Below are 21,712 nucleotides of genomic sequence, written 5' to 3' on the forward strand. Positions count from 1 at the left end.
CATACTTTGTATATGGCACGAGAGATCTCGTTCGATGGTGGCTCCGTACCGTGATGAGCTTGTAGCTCATTTCACGATATGCTAATCTAATTGGGATCTCTCGTACATATCGAGATATATATCATATATATGATAAAAATTATATTATAAATTTTAAATTTAAATTTATTTATTATAAAATTTCCCTTGCCTTCTCTTTTTTTTTCCCTCAAATTTTGAGACACAATTCCCAAGCGTATTTTTTTAGTAAATTTATAATAAATTATAGTAATATTCTATTGCATAAAGATAATTTTAATAAAATACCCATATTATTTCTGAGAGCAATAGATACTAAATCCATATATCTACACAAAAATTATAAATCGTATGATGAAAATAAAATAACAATTCGAGCATAAAATATTAAAGTTCAAGTGTCCATTTATGAAGCTAAATTCATAAAACAAATTTTGCATGTAGTTATAATTTTACCAAAAATTAATTTGTGGTTAACCTAAACCTTCAAATATTTCATAAAAACACCAAATTTCTTATAAAACTTAAAAATAAAATATAGCGAAAACCCTACCATTTTTTAGAGAGAGAGAGAGAGAGAGAGAGAGAGAGAGCGAGAGAGAGAGAGACTTTCACCAATTTTTGCTTCCCTTCAAACTCCTTTCCCACCAAGATAGATAAAATGAGAGGTTTATAAAGGGGATGGGGGGAGGATTTCAAATAAGCTATGATTTAATTTAATTTCGATTTTATTTTTAATTTATAATTATTAAATTGTTCCTTATTAGGTTTTCAAGATTGGAAATATGTATTAATTACCAAAATATATTCCTTATTAATGCATGCATGGTTAGGAAGTAGATAATGATATTTTAATATGGGAAACAATATTTTAAGATTACATGAGAGGAGTTGAATAATAGTAAGAAATGGTTTACATCTCTTACTTCTACTTTGGTAGATTCACTTCAGATGACAAGAATTGAGATGACCTGATCTCAACATTTCTGGTTTAATCTCTCATTAGAAGTGTAAGAATATTTCAAAAAATATAAAACTATTTTTTGTATCAGTGATTCAGACTCAACAAGTTAATGTCGACACATATGGTTCTTTATTTAACCATAAATATGCAGAAATGTTGCATATTTATCATCAAGGCCATGCAAGAGAGCAAACTGCAAGTCAGTGATCTCATTCAACAAGGAGCTGCACATCCATGCAATGTAGCACAGTAAAATAGACCAAAGCACCACTCTTCATTCAGATTCTGAAGAACAATTGGTGAGAGCCACACTACATAGCTTGCATTCCAATCCAGACAACTGACTACAATAGGTAACTATGTTCATTGTAGCTCAAGATTTCGGTAGCCCAAGATTTCAACTCTATAAGTAACAAGATCAAGATTTCGGTATCTCTAATTGACTGGAAAATGGACTGTCCATTCATTCTCAGGTTTGCAGATGGTTGCTGCTGCTATCGCTGCCAGGGAGATGAGGCAGCAGCAGCTGCTGCTGCTGCTGCTGTAGCAGCTGAGCTGGATGTTGGTGCAGCAGCTGAGCTGGATGTTGCTGCAGCTGCCGTTGCTGTTGATTCTGATGTGACGGTAGCTGTTGCGGATGTTGAGCTTGGAGGTGGAGCCGCTGAAGTTGGTGTGCCGCCAGGAGGGACTGCATCGCTTGATTGTGGTGGTAAAATTGATGGTTTGCTCCGAGTGGAGATGAAACAAGATTCATCATCGGTCCACCATTCGGCAACATCTGACCTGTGGCCAACTTCAGGTGCTGAACCTCTTCTCTCAGTGCCTCATTCAGTGCTACACCAATTAAAAAGAGTTTTCAAAGTGCATATTTTTAATTGTTGAACAGTACAAGGGGAAATCAATGGTTGAAGCAGTTTGATTGGGATGATTTACGGAAAATGAAAGCTACCACCACGAAGGGTTTCATTTTAGGGTTTTTACTGTAGAGTATCCCTATCTCTTGAAATCCTTAAAATGTCCCCCAATTTGATGGTACATAAACAAATCTAATAGATACCTTTAAAAATTCTCGACTCAAATTTTTAGTATTCTTTTATTTATCACTTGTGTCTATTATTTAGGCAGAATGTCAATGCCTATTGTCACTAAGAAACTAAAGGTAACCTAAAAGACATAAGAATTGGGAGAAAGTGAGGAAAAAAACAATCAAGGCAGAATGTGAATGCCTATTGTCACTAAGAAAATAAAAAAAACCTAAGAAAACGTAAGACTAGAGAGAAAGTACGGAAGAAAACAATGTAGAAACAACTTCAGAAAAGGAGACTAAATATGAACAATAGGAATCTACCGAAGAAGTGTATCAGCTATCGTAACAGAGCCATCGTTGGAATTTCATAGTCTTGAGGAAAACTCGGTGCTAAAATTCTCAAAATAGTGTACTTTGCAGTAAAAGTATAAAAAGAGGATTTTTTTTTTCTTTTTGATAACTTTGCCCTTTCGATTGGAACACTATTACTTGGATGCAAAAAAGGAGATATCAATCTACATGCTAATATGGATAGAACAATGATATTCAAAGAAACCACCACCAATCTAGGAGATTCAATGTAATAGCATCAAATCGCATTGCCAGATTTGTGAAAAATGATAAATGTCAGTCAGTCTTGTCAAAAATACAGTTACAATTGGTGCCTTGAATTCTAGAAAATGCAAGTAAATGAAAACAAATACTATCAGGCCATAGGCATGTTAAATTCATTCTTGGATGATGAAATAGGTGAATGACTATTAGATGAATGATAATACCTTAACTTCCCTTCTTAAAAAATGGATGCAAGTATGATAAAATCAAAATTAAATTGAAGAATTTAAATTACAATAGTAACAGAAAAGGCCTCATATGAGATGAGAACCTTACCATCTTGCAAGTGAACCTGCTGCTCCATCGTCTGCAATCGCAGTTTCAGCTCACTATTTTCAGCAGTCAGGCCATTGTTATCTCGCTGTCAGTGGCAAAGACATGTTTGCTGAATGTTTTGCATGTTTCACAGAACTTATGAGGTTCAAATGTCAACTAGCAAAGAATATTGAAACCTGGAAGATTATATACTAAGCCACACTTGGTCAAAGACACAAATTTCATATTCATTTGAAGTATAACTTCATTATTAAATTCAGCTATTTTTCTTGTTATCCATGTGGAAATTAACTTGGTAATCAAATCAAGCTACCTTTTCTAGGCAATCATAAAAAAGGATTGGACAATAAGATCTATATCAACGGGACAAATGTGTTCTACTAATGGTGATATATCCCCTAGATTACAGGAATTATTCATTCTCCAACCTCTCAGAAAATCCACAAATACTCAATAGATGGAGATGAGGCTGCCTAACACTAACTTGTTAAAATGCATAAATGCAAGTACAACCATATAGCTATGTACCAAAATTCTGGCCTAGGTGCCATAATTTTGGCCTCCATAGGTAGGACCACTATTGGGATGAAATTGGAGAAAATCTGCACATCCAAATCCACTAAGTGCTTAGAGGATCTAGAAATGAATCCAATCTGATAAGAGGTTACAAGATCTATAATCTATTCCATATCCAACAATTTAGTTGGATGTACAGTTGGACATCAAATTTTAAGCTTGAAATGATTGACCCCCATCAAGTTGACATGTCTTAGTTTCTCATATTAGTCCTCAAATCTACAGTGGAAACAATTGAAATCAGTCTGAATTTATCAAAAGGAATTGGGAATTCACTGAAATCAGCCAAAACTTAGGCCTCAAATCTGGCCAGATTCGACAATCTCTATGTCCAGCCAGATCTGATTATCTCCAGCACAGATTTAAGTAGCTTGAGAGAAAAAGGAAGCCAACAGAGGAGGAACATCAGGCCACAAGAATAGCTACACTGAGGACTACTTGTGCCTCATTATTCACCTGATCCATGCTACCAGAAAACTAAGGAAAGCAAGAAAGTAGAGAGGGAAGAGATCGATGTTCATGCTAGATGTTTTATTCACTCCTAATGCAGAATATTAAGTATATATTATTTGGTACCAATTTATGACTTATCTGTTATGCTCCCTTGGTTGGTGGTAGGTACAAGGCCCAAGTTAGGCCACCCATGCTTTAATCAGGTAAGTCTGTATCAAGCCATAAATGAGCATGACCTTTTCCTTTTTACAAAAACTGGTTGGCTCAGCATGAGGATTTTGTCAATGTTGAATGTAGGGATGGTCAATGTATGCATCCTAAACTCTGCATGCAGATAGACCATTTATACCTCAAACCCTAGTAAGGAAAGGAGCAATCTTATTGCCAAACTTTGTCATTTAACACAATTCTATTTGTAGCTCATCAAATATATGAGGAATCCCATTGACCCACTATGGCCAATCTCCAGTGTACTATAAGTGGATGACCTAACTGTTATGGCTAAATATCTTCTGCCAGTGTTAGTCGTAAACATCTGTCGAATAATGAAATTTGCAAATGAATACCTGCAGCATTGTCAGTTGAGCAGACAATGTTGTTGCTTCAGTTTGGAAAGTATGCACCTGTCGCTCGAGCTCTGCGATATATCGCATCTTCCTCTCTTTTGATCTTGCAGCCGATTGCCTGTTTGCCAAAATCCTATAAAAGAAAGCCAAGATTAATCAAGGAAGAAAGCCCTGCTTGAGGTGTCTAAGGGTGAATGCTTCAGCAATTAGTGGCTTTCTTTTTGCAGGAAAAGTCAGTTTATAAATATAAAAGTCAACTATGTTGCATAGAAAGCATGTTTGTGCGTGGACACCTAATCTGAATAAGATACAACACTGTCCATTGGAATGGTTATCATGTTGGTTCTAACACATGAGACATTGTGATTAGATGATGTATGTTTCTTCGCTCAGATTGTAGGTTGTTACTAGGCATAGAATAACAACGATATCAAGAACATAGAAAAGGGCAGGTTGTGCACTAAGTTCCCATTAATACTGACTTCAGGAAGGGTAATAACCTAGATTCCCATGAATACTGACTTCAAGAAACGTAATAACCAAGTGCACTAGTTTGTGCACTAGGTTCCCATGAAGAACATAGATCCAATGGCTGGAAGGCAAGTAAATAAGCATGATAAGGACAAAAGGAAAGTTCCAATTTGAAGATAATAAGAAAAGAATATTTGAATATTTCCTTTGATAATTTAAGTAATGAAGTCAAAAGGGGGGATTAGCATTATCATTGACAAAAAAAAGCACTTCAATTGAAAGAAGTGAGTGGGATTGCGAGCCCTTTAAGAAATCTGAAATGTGGAGTTCCACACCAATCCATTTGACTAACTTTAGTGTAGCATCTATCACCATGAAGCATAGCACTGCATGCAAGTAAGGAACTCATTGCACAAAATTAAGTCCAAGAGCTGGTGCAGTTAACCTGAGTGGAAATGTTCAGTAACTGAGCATACAACTTCATCAAACATGACAAATATTTCAACACCATGTACCTAATCCATGCTTTATTGCAAACTACTTGAACAAAGTCAAAAGGTACTGCAATTATTATGGAACTAGTTAAACAAGTTCTGCAGAAACTACAACAGCTATCTAGAAGAAGGAACAAGCCACTACTACATTAAGGATTTCACAGCCAGGGTGAATTTGGCCACTGAAGTTCTATCATTTGCAAATCAAAATATCCACAAAAGATATCAAACAGAGAATAATTGCAAAAATCATAACTGTAGAACAATACAAGCATTGTATGATGGATAATAATTCATCAAAATGAAACAGATGACAGAGATCCAAAGTTTTTGGTGTGTGTTATCTACGTGCTTCATAAATCAGAAGGAATCAGATTTAGCATATGGTGACTGATCTTTGTATCAATAAGTAACACTGAACAATTTAACCATTACGACCAATGGAAAGATACCAAGAGAAGTTGTTGATGAGCTCATCAGGAGTAGATGCAACTTGAAGACGTTGATATGGGGTTCATGCACTAAAGATGAACAACACTTGGCTCTTTCGCATTGTTATCTAAAATTTAAGTTGGACATAACTAGATATAATAAGCATGAAAGAGATAATATATGTCCTTTTGCTACATAACTTGACAATATGTCACAACCAACAAGATGTTCATAGTAGATGATGATCAAACAACACCAAAAGTCCATCCAAAACTATCGCAAGTGATTTAAGTTGGTGTCAGAATCAGATTCAAGCTGATAGCAATAATTTTCAAGTCATGTGCATTGTCTGAGGGTCATCACAAACTACTAGTTATGTAGATTTAAGAATTCTGTTTTTGTGGGTACTAAATATGGTAAGCAAGGCTATATTATGCAAGTGCAATTTGAAGTTATAATCCTGCATATGAAAGTTATATTGGCTACACATACATGAAAGAAGAGAATGCAAACTAGCTAAAACTAAAGCTCACAGGGACTTGGATGGTTCTTGATTCAAGCACATATATTAATCAAATTGAAAGGTATCTTTTTCTAGCACCATAAATTCATTTATGTTCCCTTATATACTTAGGGATAAGCGGTAGCCAAATAGCAAGAAATAGATAAGTGTCCGGATGTAAGATAGCAAATCTCTGGCATCAAAAGAGGTAAAAGTGCATAGCTTAGTAAAATGTTCTACGTGCATTTGGTTTCAATCTCAACCTAAACCTCCAAACTAACAAGTAACATGGGACATAGTCTCATAAATGATATGAAGGAAAACTTGACTTCATTTGGCAAGCAAACCTCTTTGCGCGCTTTGGATCAACAAGAGCCAGTTCGGCGAGTTTTGCAGCTGACATAGCCTTCTTCGCCTCCGCAGTTGATGGCCCTTCGCCACCAGACATCAGTAGCTCTGATTTGATTGCAGTAGAGCCATCCAGAGATTGGCTATGCTGATGCCTTATCCTGAGCTTTTCACTAGAACCCGAGGCCACAATCTCACCCTGAGGAGGAGCCTGAACAGGAGACAATGCAGACCGTGAAGACTCACCGTTGGACAGACCAGCAGTGGCAGCAACAGACCCGAACTTTTCACCATCCATGTACATGGAGACGAGGTCCTCCTCGGCCTCATCGGACAATGACGGCCCATCGTGGGACCCCACGACACCGAGGTCGCTGTCGAAGCTAATATCGTCCGGAAGGCTAAGGATCTCCGAGTGGGCTCGACGATGGCCGGGATTTCTTGGAGGGAAATCAGGCATCCGGCTGACATCGTGGCTGAACAGCCTGCCCTCAGACGGTGCCGGGTGACCGAAATGATCAGAATCCGAAGGTGGCTGAGAAGAAGAAGAGGCCGTGGGCGAGCCAGAGGCGGGGTATCTGGATGAATGGGGCGGTAAACCGACACCATTGCCTCCGTCTCCGCCTCCATCAGGAACTGGCGACTTGTCCATAGCAAAGGTACCGCCTTTCTTCAAGAAACCAATGCAAATCTCGAGAACCAACTTAGAAACACAACCCCGGCGATCAAAGATCTGTGGCTCTTCGAAATCAAAGAAATGTCCTTCCTAATTTGCGGACTCGTCCAAAAATCTGATCTATACAAAGAAAACAAGAAGGCCAAAGCCAATAAAAGAAATCAAAGATTAGCATAAAAACAAATAAAAAATTTGCAATTTTCAGCGAAAGAAGAAGACTTATTGTGATCTAGAAACCCACCAATAATCTACGAGGAAAAAAAGAAGAAGAGATCGAATCAAAAGTGCGATCTTTTCCGCGAAGACGAGCCGTGGGGATGGGTCGCAGATCTGGGGAGTCTAGATGGCACAAAAGGTGGCGGCTTTCAAGCTGATACCAAAAGAACGATCCAATGCAACAAGAACAGGCACAAATCTCCAACGCAACCGCGAATCTGGATCGGTGATGGAAGGCGCGGGAACAATTTATGGATTGGGAGAAGAGAGGAGATAGGAAGGAATGAACGAACGGACGCAAAGATCACTTATTTTTCTCATGGAACAGATCAAAACCTTCGCCGTGGTTTCCTCTTCGCAAGGAATTGATGAACAGATCGGGAGAAGCTTCGCTTACGGTTCCTCCGATGAGGGGAATAGATATATAGAATGAAGGCTCGATGGAAAGAAGAACTCCGCGAGCGAGCAAAGCATCCTCCAAATTGTCGAGCGCTTCTCATGGCCACAGGGGTGTTCGACGAATGAGCATGTTTATAGGATATCTGCTATGAGATTCGTGGTGAACATCCGAATGAAGGATCCGATGGATCTCGTGAGATCATGAGCGATGACGTGTGAGGCCAAATCCAATAAACTATATTTTCTTTGTGCTTTTACATATCCCTCCTTGCAAATTTTCCAAATAACGTTTTGCCATTATAAATATTAATATACCTCAACTTCTTTTTTATAGAATTCATGTTTAAATATAAATATATTTATATATATATGACCCTATAATATTTTATTTTTCTAATATTTTAAAATATTTTATTAATATAAAAATAATATTAAACATAACTCAACTCACAACCAAACAAAGATTAATCATCAAATTCAAGATATATATACACATATATGTTGAACTAACATTAATCAATTGCAAATACCAAAGTGTATGAGTGCAATGGTAATAAACCTCCTCCAAATTCTCATCACCAATAAGTACAATTAATAAGTATAAATTAGTTCATCAAAAACAAGGAAAAAAAAGAGTTACAAACCATTTAATTCTGCTTCCCATGAGAAATTAAATTAAATAGTGATGGCATGGCTATCACTCAAAGACCAAAGAATGACTCTATATACACCCTTAGTATGATCCACTCCAATAACTTGGATCACAGAACAGCATTTCCATACGATAGGATCCCGACACGTGATCCAATGAGTTGAATTCCACAGAAACAATAGGTTCTGGTCCTCGCCGGCTTCGTGATTCGTGCAGTCCAAGATCTGTCATCACTTCCGACCCGGCCGGCCTCCGGGCGCCGCCGGCGGATGCGGCGCCGCGGCGTGGACGCCGCCGCCGAGGGCGACGGCGGCAGACTCGACGTGGGTGAGGAGGTACTCGTAGATCTTCTTCCGCAGCCGCTGGATGGTCTCCACCGGCACGCCGCTGCTGGGACCCTCGCCACCCTCTGTTTCCCCCGCTTCCGCCTCCGGCTCGGTCTCCCCTTCCCTCCGCTGGCTGCCGATCGCCTCTAGCCAATCGTTCACCTTCTTTAGCTGCGACAGCATTGCGGCCACCTGCTCCCGGTCAGACGGCACCGGCGCGGCCGCGTCGGCATCTAGGAACCGCTCCACGAACTCCAGGAACCATGCCCGCGCATCCTCCCTCAGCGCCCGTGCCAGCTCCGCCCCCTCCTCCAGCCCTGCCCCGCGATCCCACTCCAGCGGCGGCGGCGACGGTGGCGCAGTCCCCCGCGCCTTCCCCTTGGTCGCCGACGCCAACGCCGGGGACGGCCTGGGTTTAGACTGAGGGGAGGCCTTCGCGGGAGACGCTGCTGCAGCTGCGGTCTTAGATGGACCCTCGAGCACCACCACCGCCGGAGAGGCCGAGGAGGCGGTGGAGGACTTATGGTTGTAGAGGGAGAAGTGAGAGAGGTCGGTGGCGATGGCAGCGCTGACCCAGGAGGCGGCACGGCGGCGGTTGCCGGCGGAGACTTTGAGGGCATCTTCCGGGATGGCGTCAACGCCTGGGGGTGCGTCCGGTGAGGCTACTGCCGGAGTTTGGGACATAGTCTTGGAGAGGGAGTCGGTGACCATGGCAGCACGGGAGAGGGAGGAGTGGAAGGCAAGGAACTGCTCGACGGCCGGCTGCGGGTTGTCTTCCTTAGCAGTGGCACTCAGCTCCGCATACATACTGTGAGTGGAACAAAGAAACAAGCAATCAATGGAGTATGTTGATGGCAGCACACCACAAAGATCATCTCTTGCACTCCGAGGGGAGGAGAGAGAGAAGAAACAGCAGTTGGAAGATGACAAGCACATCAATCTATGGCAAATCTTACGATCAGCAACTACTTGTCTGACACAGAAGAAGAAACTACAAATCCACAATGCATAGATTTACATTACAAGAACAAGAAGTCAGTTGTTTCTATGGAGCTTTTGGGATGAAGTATATCTATCTACACTTGTCATTCTAATCTAATCTTACTTGCTTTCTCTATCTTCTGAACCATCTCGCTTGCCTTACTGATGATGCATTTAGTTCTTCAGCTAGTACATATAGTTTACATGCAGAAGGTCAAAACTGAAACCAAAGATATGAGTTGTCTAAAAATCCAGTCCCAAGTTTCTGATAGAATGGATTCCTAAAACTCAAACAGGACTAGAAAGACCTCCAAGTCACCATGCAACAGCTGGTTTCTCCAAGATCAGTAAATGAGATCACCTACACAGCTGGGGCTCAACTTAGAGCAGATCTAGATTGCCAAAAGGCCATTTGGTATGCCTGAGGAGGCATCCTTGGCCAAGGTCTAGGGAATCTTGATAACTTTGAGAAATGATGCTTAGTATACTCCTCCATCGAATTGTTTGCTGCATATATATTTATGTATAATGCACAATCTTCCAAACCAGTAGGTATATGATTATCTACCGATTTACTGTAGGAGAGTAAACTAACTGCTAATATGAAACTCTATGAACAATAGTTCCTTAGTGACAAGTTTAGAATGTTGGACACTATCTTTGCACTCAAAGCTTCTTCTTTTTTTTCTTTTATTTAAAATCCTAAGAAGAATGATTTGCTCTCTCATAATGGTTATGACAAATTGTTTGTGAAATCATCTCAAGGTCCCCTTCTCAAATTCATGGAAGTGCACAAACTTTTAGGTTGTACTAATTCTTCAGTATCTAAGAATGAGAGTAATCAAGATTGGGATTCTGCCAGAGCCTAGCAGGTTTAACTCGGGCGTCAACATGATTTCATTGTCAAAGCATACCTCCATTGACATCGCTATATCTGTTCTCATAACATGTTCAAGGGAAATCTTACTATAAAACCTGTCACTCTTTCCCACGATGTATATAAAGCTAAACCCACAGAAACCAACGGCACGATGCCTAGGAAGTTTCCCTACCGATGATAATATAAATGATAAAAAAGGGAAAACTTCAGCCTACTAAGTGTTCAATATCCTTTCACGCTAACACAATTTAGCAATCTTGCACATTTATTTGCATTTAGACACAAATCATAGCTTTTCAGTCCTAACGATGTCAGACTTGAATCAGTGTTAAGCATAGCACTGATAACAGGAGAGAGAAAAAAACAGAGAATTTTACAGAGTAGCTTCTAAATCTTCACGTGAAGATTATACATACAGATCTAACAAAAATGATCACCAATAAGCTAATGTCAATCTGAAACTAAGAAAACCCAAAGAACCTCACAATTGACCGTAAATGTAATGAGTGAAATTACCATTTCAAGATGGTTGATCAGCAAACCTGATAGTAAATGAAACTAAAAGAAACCGTACACTGTTAATAAAAATCAGTTAATGACTTGTTACTGTAACATTTGCTTGAGTAGTTTTCATGGAAAAGCTTATGAAGCAGTTAATATTTTAATCTCCCGATGATCAAGAAACTTCTCATGGTACAGTTCATCAAAACAATATTATCATGTGAGAAATTCATCAATAATTATTCTAAAATACAATGGGAAGCATTCCGTCACAAATTCATGTTAAATGCACATATGCCACAATTTAAGATAAAAATATAAAGCATATTTTCTAAATACAAAACTATATCATAATGAAAAAAAGAATATACAAGCAGCAACTCTACATAACATATAACAAAATATCTTTATGATAAACAGAGATCTTGATGGCCAAAATATAGTCTGTATAATAAAAATCACAACAACATTTGAGGGTAATTACCTCAGGCACCGAATCAAGCTCTCTGCAGCACCGGCTTCTTGAATAGCCTCAATAGCAGCCAGTTGTGCTGCGTCCCTATACTTCAAAAGCTCCTAAAAATTACAAATTATTTGTAAGCCCTAACTGAGATTCTTTTATTCCTAAAATTATCTGGACATGGTTGTCCAGAGGGGATGGTTGATAAGTTGGCCTCCTGGCACATAAGTAGCGCCTAAGTGACACTCGGGTGGGTAACATATGTGAAAGCCTGGTCATAACTTCACAAAAGATGGACAATTTTTGTTTATGGTTAGAATAGCCCTTTCCAAAATATAAAGTAATAAGTTCAGTTTGAAACAGCCAACAATATAGCTGATAACTTGTTTTATACATCAATAAAGACAGAAAAGGGATTTTAAAGAAGACATACAAATTAGGGAACATGTAACAACCACTAATATAAGGAATCTAATTTTGTCAGATCGAGTAATAATAGAAGCAACTAAGTTTGTCATATCAAATAATATTAGCACGAAACATACCTTTCCTAGTTTTGCCAAAGATGATGGAAGAGTTTGCCAAGAAACACTACCATCTGTCCATTTTCTGTTAGAAGGAACAACTTTGACTAAGTTAACAAGATTTAGACCATTAGTGGTCTCTGAAGATTTCCTTAAGACAGGAGGCCGATGTTTAACTGTTTTATCAGAATCTTCTGCAGCAGCACTAACAATGCCTTTCTTCACAGGAGTTTGAATCTTGCTGTCATCCTTAGGTAACAGTTTCTCATTTGTTGATGACTTTTGTCGAGGAGCCTGCAAGTTAGAAAACAATAAACAAATGCAAGGGACCCAAGGAAAATACTATCCACTACAAATATCCAGAAAATAAGTATAACTAACTTCCATCGGCTCTTATGTTTTGGGTGATGTAATGGTACACAGATTGGTGATCATATCTTGGAACTCTATAAACATCGATTGCCATTCTTATCTAAAATAATATCTGCAAGATTGCCTTCATCATTTTACTGTGCAACCCAAAAGTTACACACGAGAAATCCACTTATGTTCTATGGAGATGCAGATGATACCAGTTAATTAATAGACAAAGTTTCCACCGGTGGGACTTCAACGTAAGCAGAGAGATTATGACAATAAAAACATCAGAATCTTTTCCTCATAAAACTAGCTTCTTACATGTTTATTTCTACTATAAAAGATGCAAGAAAACAGATATGGCAACAGGCTTTAGTAAACCCACAATATACTGGAGATCAATAACAACTGACAAAAATATATAGAGATATGAATTATGATCAAATCAGAAAATAAACTCACAGAAGTGCTCCTAGATTCAGATCTTCTCTCAAGTTTGGCTGCTTTTAAGGTAGAACTATCTCTGCCCTTGGATTCCATATGCCCCTCCCAGCTCTTTCTCAAAGCTTTGGGTCCTAACTCAATGCTCGGCACCAAATTTCCCAAGAAGTTCCCCGTAGAAGACTTCCTACCAGCAGTGGTCACTTTCAAGACAGAAGCTGCCTTCTCCAACAGACCCATTCTTGAAGTTGCTGGCTTCTCTAGACCTTTGGCTCGTGCATGCTTCTTGACTTCATTGGAGAACTTCTCAAATGATCCAGGCAAAGAATAGACACTTGTTGGAGATGAAGGTATTGTTCTTGAGATCATTGATTTTGACCTTGCAGTGACTGCAAATTTCTTCTCCGATTTGCCTTTGACCAGTTGGTTTGAGAGTACAGAGCTTGACTTGGTAAGTGAAGACTTTTTCTTTTCCACCTCTGGGGCTTTAATGTTTGACTTGGAAATCCCCAATTTGCTCTTTTCGCTTTCAGAAGATGTGCTACTGTTATACTTTGAGTCATTGGATGGCTTCGGTTTCTCAGCATTAAGGAAATTAAGAGAACTGGTGGCGACGAGATCCTCGGGATTCCCAACACATTGATGACGACCAGGAAGTGGCCTCACACCCTTAAGAATCGGCACAGGAGAGCCTGCCTCGAGGCGATCGACATGAATGAATTGGCCTAGCTGTATCTTATCACTCAAGATAAGGTCATTGTGCTCATCGGACAGGTAAACATATGTTGCATGGGAAGAATCAGAGACCTTAAGATAAAAGCCTTTGTTGGTGAAGAGATCACTTCCAGCAAGGGCAGGAACAATACTCGCAACCTGGAGGAGGGATGACCGATGCTCTCCCGCAACCTTAACATCAGTATTCATGTGCTGGAGGAGCTTGATGAGCACACCTGGGACCAGTGAAGCCATTTGCCGCAATCCAAAAGCACATTACTCTGCAAGAAAGTAGAGAAATTTCAATTTTTGCTTATAGAAACAATGCACATTGTATTAACTAGTCTTTTGGCCTTAACGTGGGATGCTATTCTGAATATTCTGGATCTGAGTTATGAAAGTGATGGAACTCATGACTTGTTACCAATCTTTATCAGTATGTAGGGATTTCTGACCTGTTTGGGTGGAGAGAAATGAAACTTGCAAGAGAGAAATGGAGAGAAGCAGAAGACATTGGGGAGAACTCATTAGTCACAACAAGCACTGATGTACAAGAAAGACTCAATGAACCTAATTTGGAATGCAGATCACCAAAGATTGAAATGTTGAAAGTGGCATTTCACACTATGGAAAGAACACATCTTGCAGTTACATAATAAGGTTATCAGTAAGTATTACTGTTTCTATGGAAAAGAGAGTGAGCAAACACCCTTTGTTTTGCAGACACAAAACTCAGAGATCACAACTTTCTTCATGCCATTAATCAGAAAGTAAATCGAGACATTCCAATCCATGAACTGAATAATGCAGGCTTCCAGTGAAAGCAGATAGCTACAGTCTAAAGAGAGCAATATGCGGGGAGTTGAGGCATTGAACACCAGAGACTTCAGTAGCAAGGTGAAGAGAAGCGCCCGCAAAGCATACTCGTTCACGCACTGGAAAGAGCCAATACAACGAAGGGAAAGAAGACATCAAACAGAGGCGATGGTGAAAGAAAAAGAAGAAATCAATTTAGATGAAACAGCACAAGCTGGCTCTTGAGATCCAAAAAGAAAACACCCAATCTGGAATCAGAAACCATTTCCATTGGATCAACAACTCAGTTGTAAGTTCTTGCTCAAGGAAAAGATGCAATCTTTCAACAAGTTCGACATCTTTTATCCCAAATCCAACAACAAAGGAGAAAGAAAGAAACGGACTTTGCAGATCTCAAGGACGAAAACTCATGCAATCAATCAACAAAGAAAAAGAAACTCTTTTCTTTCATTTCACCAATCCGAGGAGAAAAAAGGCCGCCGCCCCCCAACAAAAACCAACCTTTGTACGAACTCGGGAGGAAAGCTCGCACGACGGGAGCCGAGGAGCCGGAGACGGACCAAAGAAGGCGATTCCTTTCCGCAATCTTCTCGTGGAGGAACCGATCAACCTGCTGTCCCGGAGCTTGATGGGTGGAAAAGAACCTAAAGATTCACAACACGAATCCCGTGGGACACAGTGGCTCAAAGGGGGAAGATGAGCATAAATCGATCTTATTCCCCGTGGCGTGATACGACCAAAGGAAGGATCTTTTGGGGTGGATCACTGCGCTCTCGTACTGCGATGAAGCTAATCTGCAATCGATCACATGCCCGAATGAGGAAGCGAGAACAACAGGGGTCAAGCAGTGCCTCGGACACACAACCCAACCTGCCTTGAAGGGAGTTAATTGGCCCCTCTCTCTCTCTTTCTCTCTGTGTCTCTGTCTCTGTATATGGGGAGCAGTGATTGATGGGCAGAGCAGTAACAGAAGGCTGACACAACTCAAAGGTTTTCTGGAACTGATTCCTTGTGCTCTCCCATTCCAAGGAAAAGCTGCTTGCACATTAATTACAAGTTAAAAGATGACAGAGAGAGAGAGAGAAGAAGAAGAAGAAGAAGAAGAAGAAATATTGGATTTTTTTTCTGAATTTTATTTAAGATAATTATTTGTGGAATGGAGAGGTGGATGAAGTGTCACTCCATCACATTGGTTGAGATATCAGCTTGGGAGGCTTCTCTTCTCACTCATGCCAATGACATAACAGAGACAAAACAAGAAGGTGGTGAGGAAGGAAGAGAAAAAGGAAAACAAAAGGATTTTTTGAATTTGTTTTAGGATTAATTATTTGTGGAATAAGTTGCAGAGAAAGGATCAGTGTAGCTCTCTGATGTGCCAAGTCACCAAAATCACAAAATGGATTTTGTTATTTTACCTGAGATTTTTATCCTAAAATCCAATATGCTTTTTCCTTTAATAAAAAATTTGATTGGATTATAATGAATCTCAAAAGTTTAAATTATTAAGAAATGATACAACATATTTATGTATTCTAACATCTCCCATGTTTTTACATGATTTATGTTTGACATAAAAAATTTTACCCGAAGAAAAATATTCTATAAATATGATGAAATATCAAATAAAATAGCATGAGATAGATGCATGCTTCGAACTCATGATCGACTCTAATATCATTGATAAAGATTTTGATGAGGTTTTTTTATAATATTACATGACAAACAATTTGTTAACGAATGTTGCGTGACGAACCTAATCCATGATCTTCTTGATCACGATGATAAAACTGGAGGGATATTGCATTCTGATGATCAACTAAGGATGCAATTAATTCAAAAAAAAACAATTTGTATTTAGAGTTTTTGCCAAAAAAAAATTTCGGATGGATGATTTGGGACCCTTTATGAATGTAATATATAATTATTTCATCGTGGATAGTTACATTGAATCATCAGATATTATTCGAACATGAAGACCTACCTGAATAGTTCAGTGATATCATAAACATTATGTGCTAAGAAAGTATTGTATTGAATGTGATTAAGTGTCGACACGTAATGTTTACTAGACATCCATATCAGATAATTTTTCATTATTATTATTATTATTTATAAGCTTAAAGGGAGAAGAGAGAGAAAAGACACATTTTCTTGTGAGTTCCTTTTTTTTAATTTGATAATGATTGGTGTGGCATTATTTAATGATGCAATGCAATGCGATGCAATGGTAGCTCAGTGTGTGAGGGAGGGGTTGCATGGCATGTCGGCAGCAGCCGATGCCGGCAAGAAATGACCGCCAGCTTGGTGGCGGTGAGGATACCTTGCGACGGGAACCTCATGCGGCTGAACCTGTGCGGGGCGAGACGGGAGAGGTCAGTGTACCAGAGAGTGACGGGATCTCCTCTATGATCAGAAGTATACTGCTGTGAGTTGGAATGTGCATGCATTGGACTTTCCCATTGGACACAACTGGCATGCATCTTATTCTCACTGGATTCTCTTGCATGTGTTTTTGCTTTTTTGTTTTTGTTAGGGTAAACATTGTTTTTATTATTTTCTTTTTTCATAGATCTGGTACAAGAGATACACTGCACCATATGCCATGAAGATTATTGTTTATTGAGGTATTTTATTTTATTTAATACCTTTCTTGTACAAGTGATATAAAAATTCAACCCTAAACCCTAATAATGAGATTCAGATGTTTAGATAAGGTATGATGTATTATTGTCTGAGAACAAAGAAATGAGAGTTTTGTCAGACAACATTCCCTACTAAATGTAGATGACACAAAAGGTTAATCACAAGCTGCACAAAGCACTAAAAAGCCATACACCAAAAGGGTGATTCCTAATAATGTGTTCCAATAGACAACAAGCAAGAGAGAGAGAGGGGAAAAAAGCCTTTGGAAGGCAGTAGTGTAAAAGGCTGCTGAACAAAGCTCACTACTTCTCTCTCTCTCTCTATCTTTCTATCCAAATTTGTGTGACTGGGGCAGATGTTGCAGCATTCTATGTATGTAAACTTCATATCTAGATCTGACCAAATTTTGACTTTGCACAACTTGGATTCTACCTTTGGCCATTCCCTGTCTGCTAAATGGACATGCTCTAATAGGAGTGACAACTGCCTCATCTAAAGGAATGGACCCACCTCACATGTGAGTGAAACCTCACTTGGTCAGAACTTTCTTCTAATGTGTGCTCTTACTCATCCTAAGCACTCTTCATATGTACTTCATCCTATTCTTGACCAAACAGAAAAGAAAATTCCCCAAATAAAGAATTGATTATATTGGTGAAGATTAGACTCCAGACAGTAGCCCAATCATTTTGAGTGAAGAGATGAAAATGCTTGGAAAAATATATTTTTAATCCTTCCATAATTACCAACCATATATATTCCACAATAATGTGGGATATTATTGATCTCCATTAAACCTCATATTGACTGACATCTGATGCACTGAAACTATTAATCTCAAAAATTATGTTACTCACAAGATCATATCTTTCTCCTTTTCTTTCTACTTCTATTATAAACATGGTATTAGATATCATTAAGCAGTGAGCTGCTTCACTGTCATACCACTTCACATGATTGAATACAACTCAAAGCATCAAGGAAATGTCTACCTAATTAAAAGCTTATGATGAGATAGGAGCTAGTCATATAAATTTGTAATAAGATGCCAAAAATATGGATCAAAGAGGTGGGGGTGGAATATGTGGAGTCCCCAAATCTTCGATAAACCAATAAAGATCACCAAAATGCAATCATCTTAAAAAGATGAGAGAGGAAGAGAGAAAAATGTAAGACAGGGATTGTTTACTTGTTCAAGCGAAATTTACTCTAATTTATCTAAAGACCAAGCCCCAGTGACATATGACTGCACCCGACCCAATTGACTGATGGACTCAATACTACAAACTGATTAACCAACCCAAAACAAGACAAATAAATCAATGGATGGACTAAAGCCAAATATATTAAAATAATGCCAGACTTTCCAGATTGGAATTACATTTTGTCCAGTATGACATAAGATTCATCAAACCAACTTCTCGTAATGATTATAACATGCAGCATGCAAATACTGAAATATAGGCAATAAATTGGAGCAAATGATATAATTAGGATCTCACACCAATATCAAAACTCGTTTACTACCAGCATTCCTCAAACATTCAGAGTAGATAATAGTTGATATATAGAACTGAAGTCATAATTGGGAAAACAAGAGGAATGAATTCAGCCACTGTTCAGAAACCTCACTAACAAGCTGAAGCTTCAATCTCAAACTTCTTGGATGCTCAGACCTGCAACATTACACATGACAAATCAATATATGCACTCAACTTATTACTTCTCAAGAGGATTTCTTACTTGAACAAATATTTGAACAATTATCACATCCATAACATTTTTCAAAGAGCTGTGAGATATGGACCCTACAGTTTTCTGATACATTAGGTAATAAAATAAACTAGAAACAAAATCAACCATCTCTCTCTCTCTCTCTCTCTCTCTCTCTCTCTCTCTCTCTCTCTCTCTCTCTATATATATATATATATATATATATATATATATATATATATATGTTTCATTTTCTTTCCACATTTTTTACACCCTACAGCTTCTTGGACAAAACCATAAAGCAATATGAGGCAATCATAACTTGTATATATTTTTAAAAATTTGATGCCAGAAGGCAACACTTGTAAGCTTTTTTTTTTTTGCGATACAGCTGGTTGATAATAATATTTGCCTAAAGTCCACAACCAAAGACTCTCAATCCTTATATCAAAGGGTGCATTTATACAACTCTTTGGTCACAAACCTTAGGTAGACATTTTCAGATCTTTCTAGCTTCTGGACATCCACCCCATCCATAAAGATTACTGTTCTACAAACAGCTAACTATTTACAGTGCTTGCTAATAGCATTTTTTAAATATCACTAGGAGGTGAAAGCATCCATGCCCCTAGTCATACCAACAGTTAGCTGGTTGTTCCAGCAATAAAGATCCATTGCTTCATAAAATCTGAACAAGCATAGCAAGACAGTGTCGATCACAGATTTTAATTTTGATCATAACAGTCAACAGGGCCGGGTATTTTTTTGGTCCAACCATGGACCAGTACATGAAGTAAACAATTTCACCTGGTCCAATAAAAACACCGAGCTTGCTGCGGGAAGCGAAACAATAACAAGAGATGGGTGATGATATGATGATTGGCATGGGTACCATACCCATCCAGCTCTCGATGGATATTGTAACCATACTGAGATTTTAATACTTCAGGTAGATATCTTAATGAAGCTCCAGATATGGTTAGACATAAGGTGCCAACCAGTATCAAACTTCAATTAAGCCTATCAATTAGGCCAATTACAGAAAATGCCCTTTCAAAGACATAAATAACATATTTTCACCTATCCATGATAATTCTTCATATCAACTAAAACGAAGCATATATTGTTCAATTGCATAAAAAATTCAATTCAATAGTAGATGGATTTTTCATGTTGCTAGAAATATGATTATGTTGTATTAGTGGTAGTAACATTGAGGACAAATATGTATAATCTAGTAAAATAATTTGCACATGAACAGGAAGATGTATAAATGTGTGTATAAATGTGATTACATGTTTCCGGAGGAATGATGATGACTCACTCAGTTGGGACCAATAAGGATTTAATGACAGATTTTTTAATAGTATTTTCCTCAACAGTGATCAATGGCAAGAATGAACTCATTTAGTCCAACCTCAATAGACCAAAATAATGGCTTGTTCTAGTGTCTGTGTCAATAGCTAACAAAAGATGCAGCTTATGCTTATTGCAGTTTAATATTATATAGAAACAACCTTCACAAAACAAAATTGTGCCCACACATGCTACTAGGAAAGATAATTTTGAAATTTGACACCTGATTCATGTAAATTATTTGCATGGCAAATAGACTTTGTACTAGATGAAATTTGATCCACATATAAATGATACTAAAAAGACATAAAGATATAATATTCTGATTCATATACATGCATCATTCGGCAAATAGATATTTCATATGCTCTTTGAGCATTTGTCTGCTTCTGCCGTGCTGAACTGTGTACTTAGATGTAAATGACAATTCCACAATCTCATAAAAGAATGACACAAACAAAGACTTAATATGAACAATGAATACGCTACCACATACCCGGAGGAAGCGATTGCTTCAACTTGTTTGCCTTCTCGGAGTCAAACACACACAACGTATAGAGGTACTTGGCGCAGCGGACCTTGAATTTGACAACATCCTTGCTCCTCTTTATTTTCACGGAACGCGCATCTTTCCTCCGCGCTGTGAGGAGGAAATCCTTAATCTCATGAATCTGCTTCGGCTGTGAACACCCGAAAACAAAAATTACGGTTTGAGCTTAAAATTAATTAACAATTAGCACAACTTAAAGCGATCGGGAAGAAGGACCAAACCACAACCAAACAGAAGAAGGATGACTTCAGATGAACTCAAAACGACCAAACTTAGATCTTTATAACAAATGAGACTTCAAAGCCAAATGCACAGAGAACAATCGAACGGGAAGGAATACAGTCTCTCAGAAGAATCGCACGAGACATCAAATTTACGGGATGAATCAACAAAACAACTACAATGATTCATTAATCCGACAGATCGTGACTATCAGTACTCTAAAACTGGAACTAAAGGTATTAGAAGAAGTACCATCTCGATATAATGATCAGAGGGAAAAACGGTCGTCTCTCCACCTCTCACCCGTTCACTGAAAACCCTAGAACGTTGGGGGAACCAGCGTCGGCTAATATATGGCGACGAACAACCCTAATTTTCTCAGTGGAGTTATTTACATGGATGCCCTTCAAACTTTGGTCCGCTACAACGGACCGAAACCGAATCCATCGGTTTAAGTTCCTAAGGATCGGGAGCGACAATACGGTTCGGTCGGGTCCGACTCAGGTTTGATCTTGGTCCTAATTGAATCATTGAAAAGGTTGA

The 21,712-nt window shown here is 38.7% G+C and overlaps 3 protein-coding genes across 5 annotated transcripts; all 3 read right to left on the reverse strand.

Moving 5' to 3' along the window:
• Positions 1 to 1,173: 1,173 nt before the first annotated feature.
• LOC135613019 (transcription factor RF2a-like) lies at positions 1,174 to 8,121 on the reverse strand. 2 transcript variants are annotated; one of them, XM_065109907.1, is made up of 6 exons: positions 7,971 to 8,121; positions 7,660 to 7,852; positions 6,742 to 7,538; positions 4,496 to 4,628; positions 2,901 to 2,985; positions 1,174 to 1,816 (listed from the first exon to the last, which is right to left on the reverse strand). In XM_065109907.1, the coding sequence occupies exons 3-6, from the start codon at positions 7,392 to 7,394 to the stop codon at positions 1,452 to 1,454; spliced, it is 1,236 nt and encodes a 411-aa protein (XP_064965979.1). In that variant the 5' UTR covers positions 7,395 to 7,538; positions 7,660 to 7,852; positions 7,971 to 8,121; the 3' UTR covers positions 1,174 to 1,451. The 2 variants fall into 2 exon arrangements, with proteins under 2 accessions (XP_064965979.1, XP_064965978.1); XM_065109906.1 differs by having other exon boundaries at positions 7,660 to 8,121.
• A 413-nt stretch (positions 8,122 to 8,534) lies between these two features.
• On the reverse strand, positions 8,535 to 15,914 carry LOC135613020 (uncharacterized). 2 transcript variants are annotated; one of them, XM_065109909.1, is made up of 6 exons: positions 15,560 to 15,914; positions 15,187 to 15,479; positions 13,177 to 14,150; positions 12,379 to 12,651; positions 11,858 to 11,949; positions 8,535 to 9,819 (listed from the first exon to the last, which is right to left on the reverse strand). In XM_065109909.1, the coding sequence occupies exons 3-6, from the start codon at positions 14,122 to 14,124 to the stop codon at positions 8,916 to 8,918; spliced, it is 2,217 nt and encodes a 738-aa protein (XP_064965981.1). In that variant the 5' UTR covers positions 14,125 to 14,150; positions 15,187 to 15,479; positions 15,560 to 15,914; the 3' UTR covers positions 8,535 to 8,915. The 2 variants fall into 2 exon arrangements, with proteins under 2 accessions (XP_064965981.1, XP_064965980.1); XM_065109908.1 differs by having other exon boundaries at positions 15,556 to 15,914.
• A 2,875-nt stretch (positions 15,915 to 18,789) lies between these two features.
• On the reverse strand, positions 18,790 to 21,562 carry LOC103986399 (large ribosomal subunit protein eL38z/eL38y). The gene is made up of 3 exons (XM_009404409.3): positions 21,422 to 21,562; positions 20,894 to 21,077; positions 18,790 to 19,004 (listed from the first exon to the last, which is right to left on the reverse strand). The coding sequence occupies exons 1-3, from the start codon at positions 21,422 to 21,424 to the stop codon at positions 18,982 to 18,984; spliced, it is 210 nt and encodes a 69-aa protein (XP_009402684.1). The 5' UTR covers positions 21,425 to 21,562; the 3' UTR covers positions 18,790 to 18,981.
• Between the last annotated feature and the right edge of the window lie 150 nt (positions 21,563 to 21,712).

The sequence above is a fragment of the Musa acuminata genome, chromosome BXJ2-5 (genome assembly GCF_036884655.1).
Source record: "Musa acuminata AAA Group cultivar baxijiao chromosome BXJ2-5, Cavendish_Baxijiao_AAA, whole genome shotgun sequence".
In the NCBI taxonomy this organism is placed as follows: domain Eukaryota; kingdom Viridiplantae; phylum Streptophyta; class Magnoliopsida; order Zingiberales; family Musaceae; genus Musa; species Musa acuminata.

What these genes read in the sequence shown, in the direction of transcription:
- LOC135613019 (XM_065109907.1), bottom strand. Translation starts at nt 7,394, where the DNA reads ATGGACAAGTCGCCAGTTCCTGATGGAGGCGGAGACGGAGGCAATGGT. An exon ending in GATCCAAAGCGCGCAAAGAG is followed by an intron (nt 4,629 to 6,741) that starts GTTTGCTTGCCA and finishes TTTCTTTTATAG; the next exon opens with GATTTTGGCAAACAGGCAAT. An exon ending in GCAGGTTCACTTGCAAGATG is followed by an intron (nt 1,817 to 2,900) that starts GTAAGGTTCTCA and finishes TAATTGGTGTAG; the next exon opens with CACTGAATGAGGCACTGAGA.
- LOC135613020 (XM_065109909.1), bottom strand. Translation starts at nt 14,124, where the DNA reads ATGGCTTCACTGGTCCCAGGTGTGCTCATCAAGCTCCTCCAGCACATG. An exon ending in CTGAATCTAGGAGCACTTCT is followed by an intron (nt 12,652 to 13,176) that starts GTGAGTTTATTT and finishes TCTAACTTGCAG; the next exon opens with GCTCCTCGACAAAAGTCATC. An exon ending in AGCTTGATTCGGTGCCTGAG is followed by an intron (nt 9,820 to 11,857) that starts GTAATTACCCTC and finishes TTCCACTCACAG; the next exon opens with TATGTATGCGGAGCTGAGTG.
- LOC103986399 (XM_009404409.3), bottom strand. An exon ending in GAAGCAATCGCTTCCTCCGG is followed by an intron (nt 19,005 to 20,893) that starts GTATGTGGTAGC and finishes GTAATGTTGCAG; the next exon opens with GTCTGAGCATCCAAGAAGTT.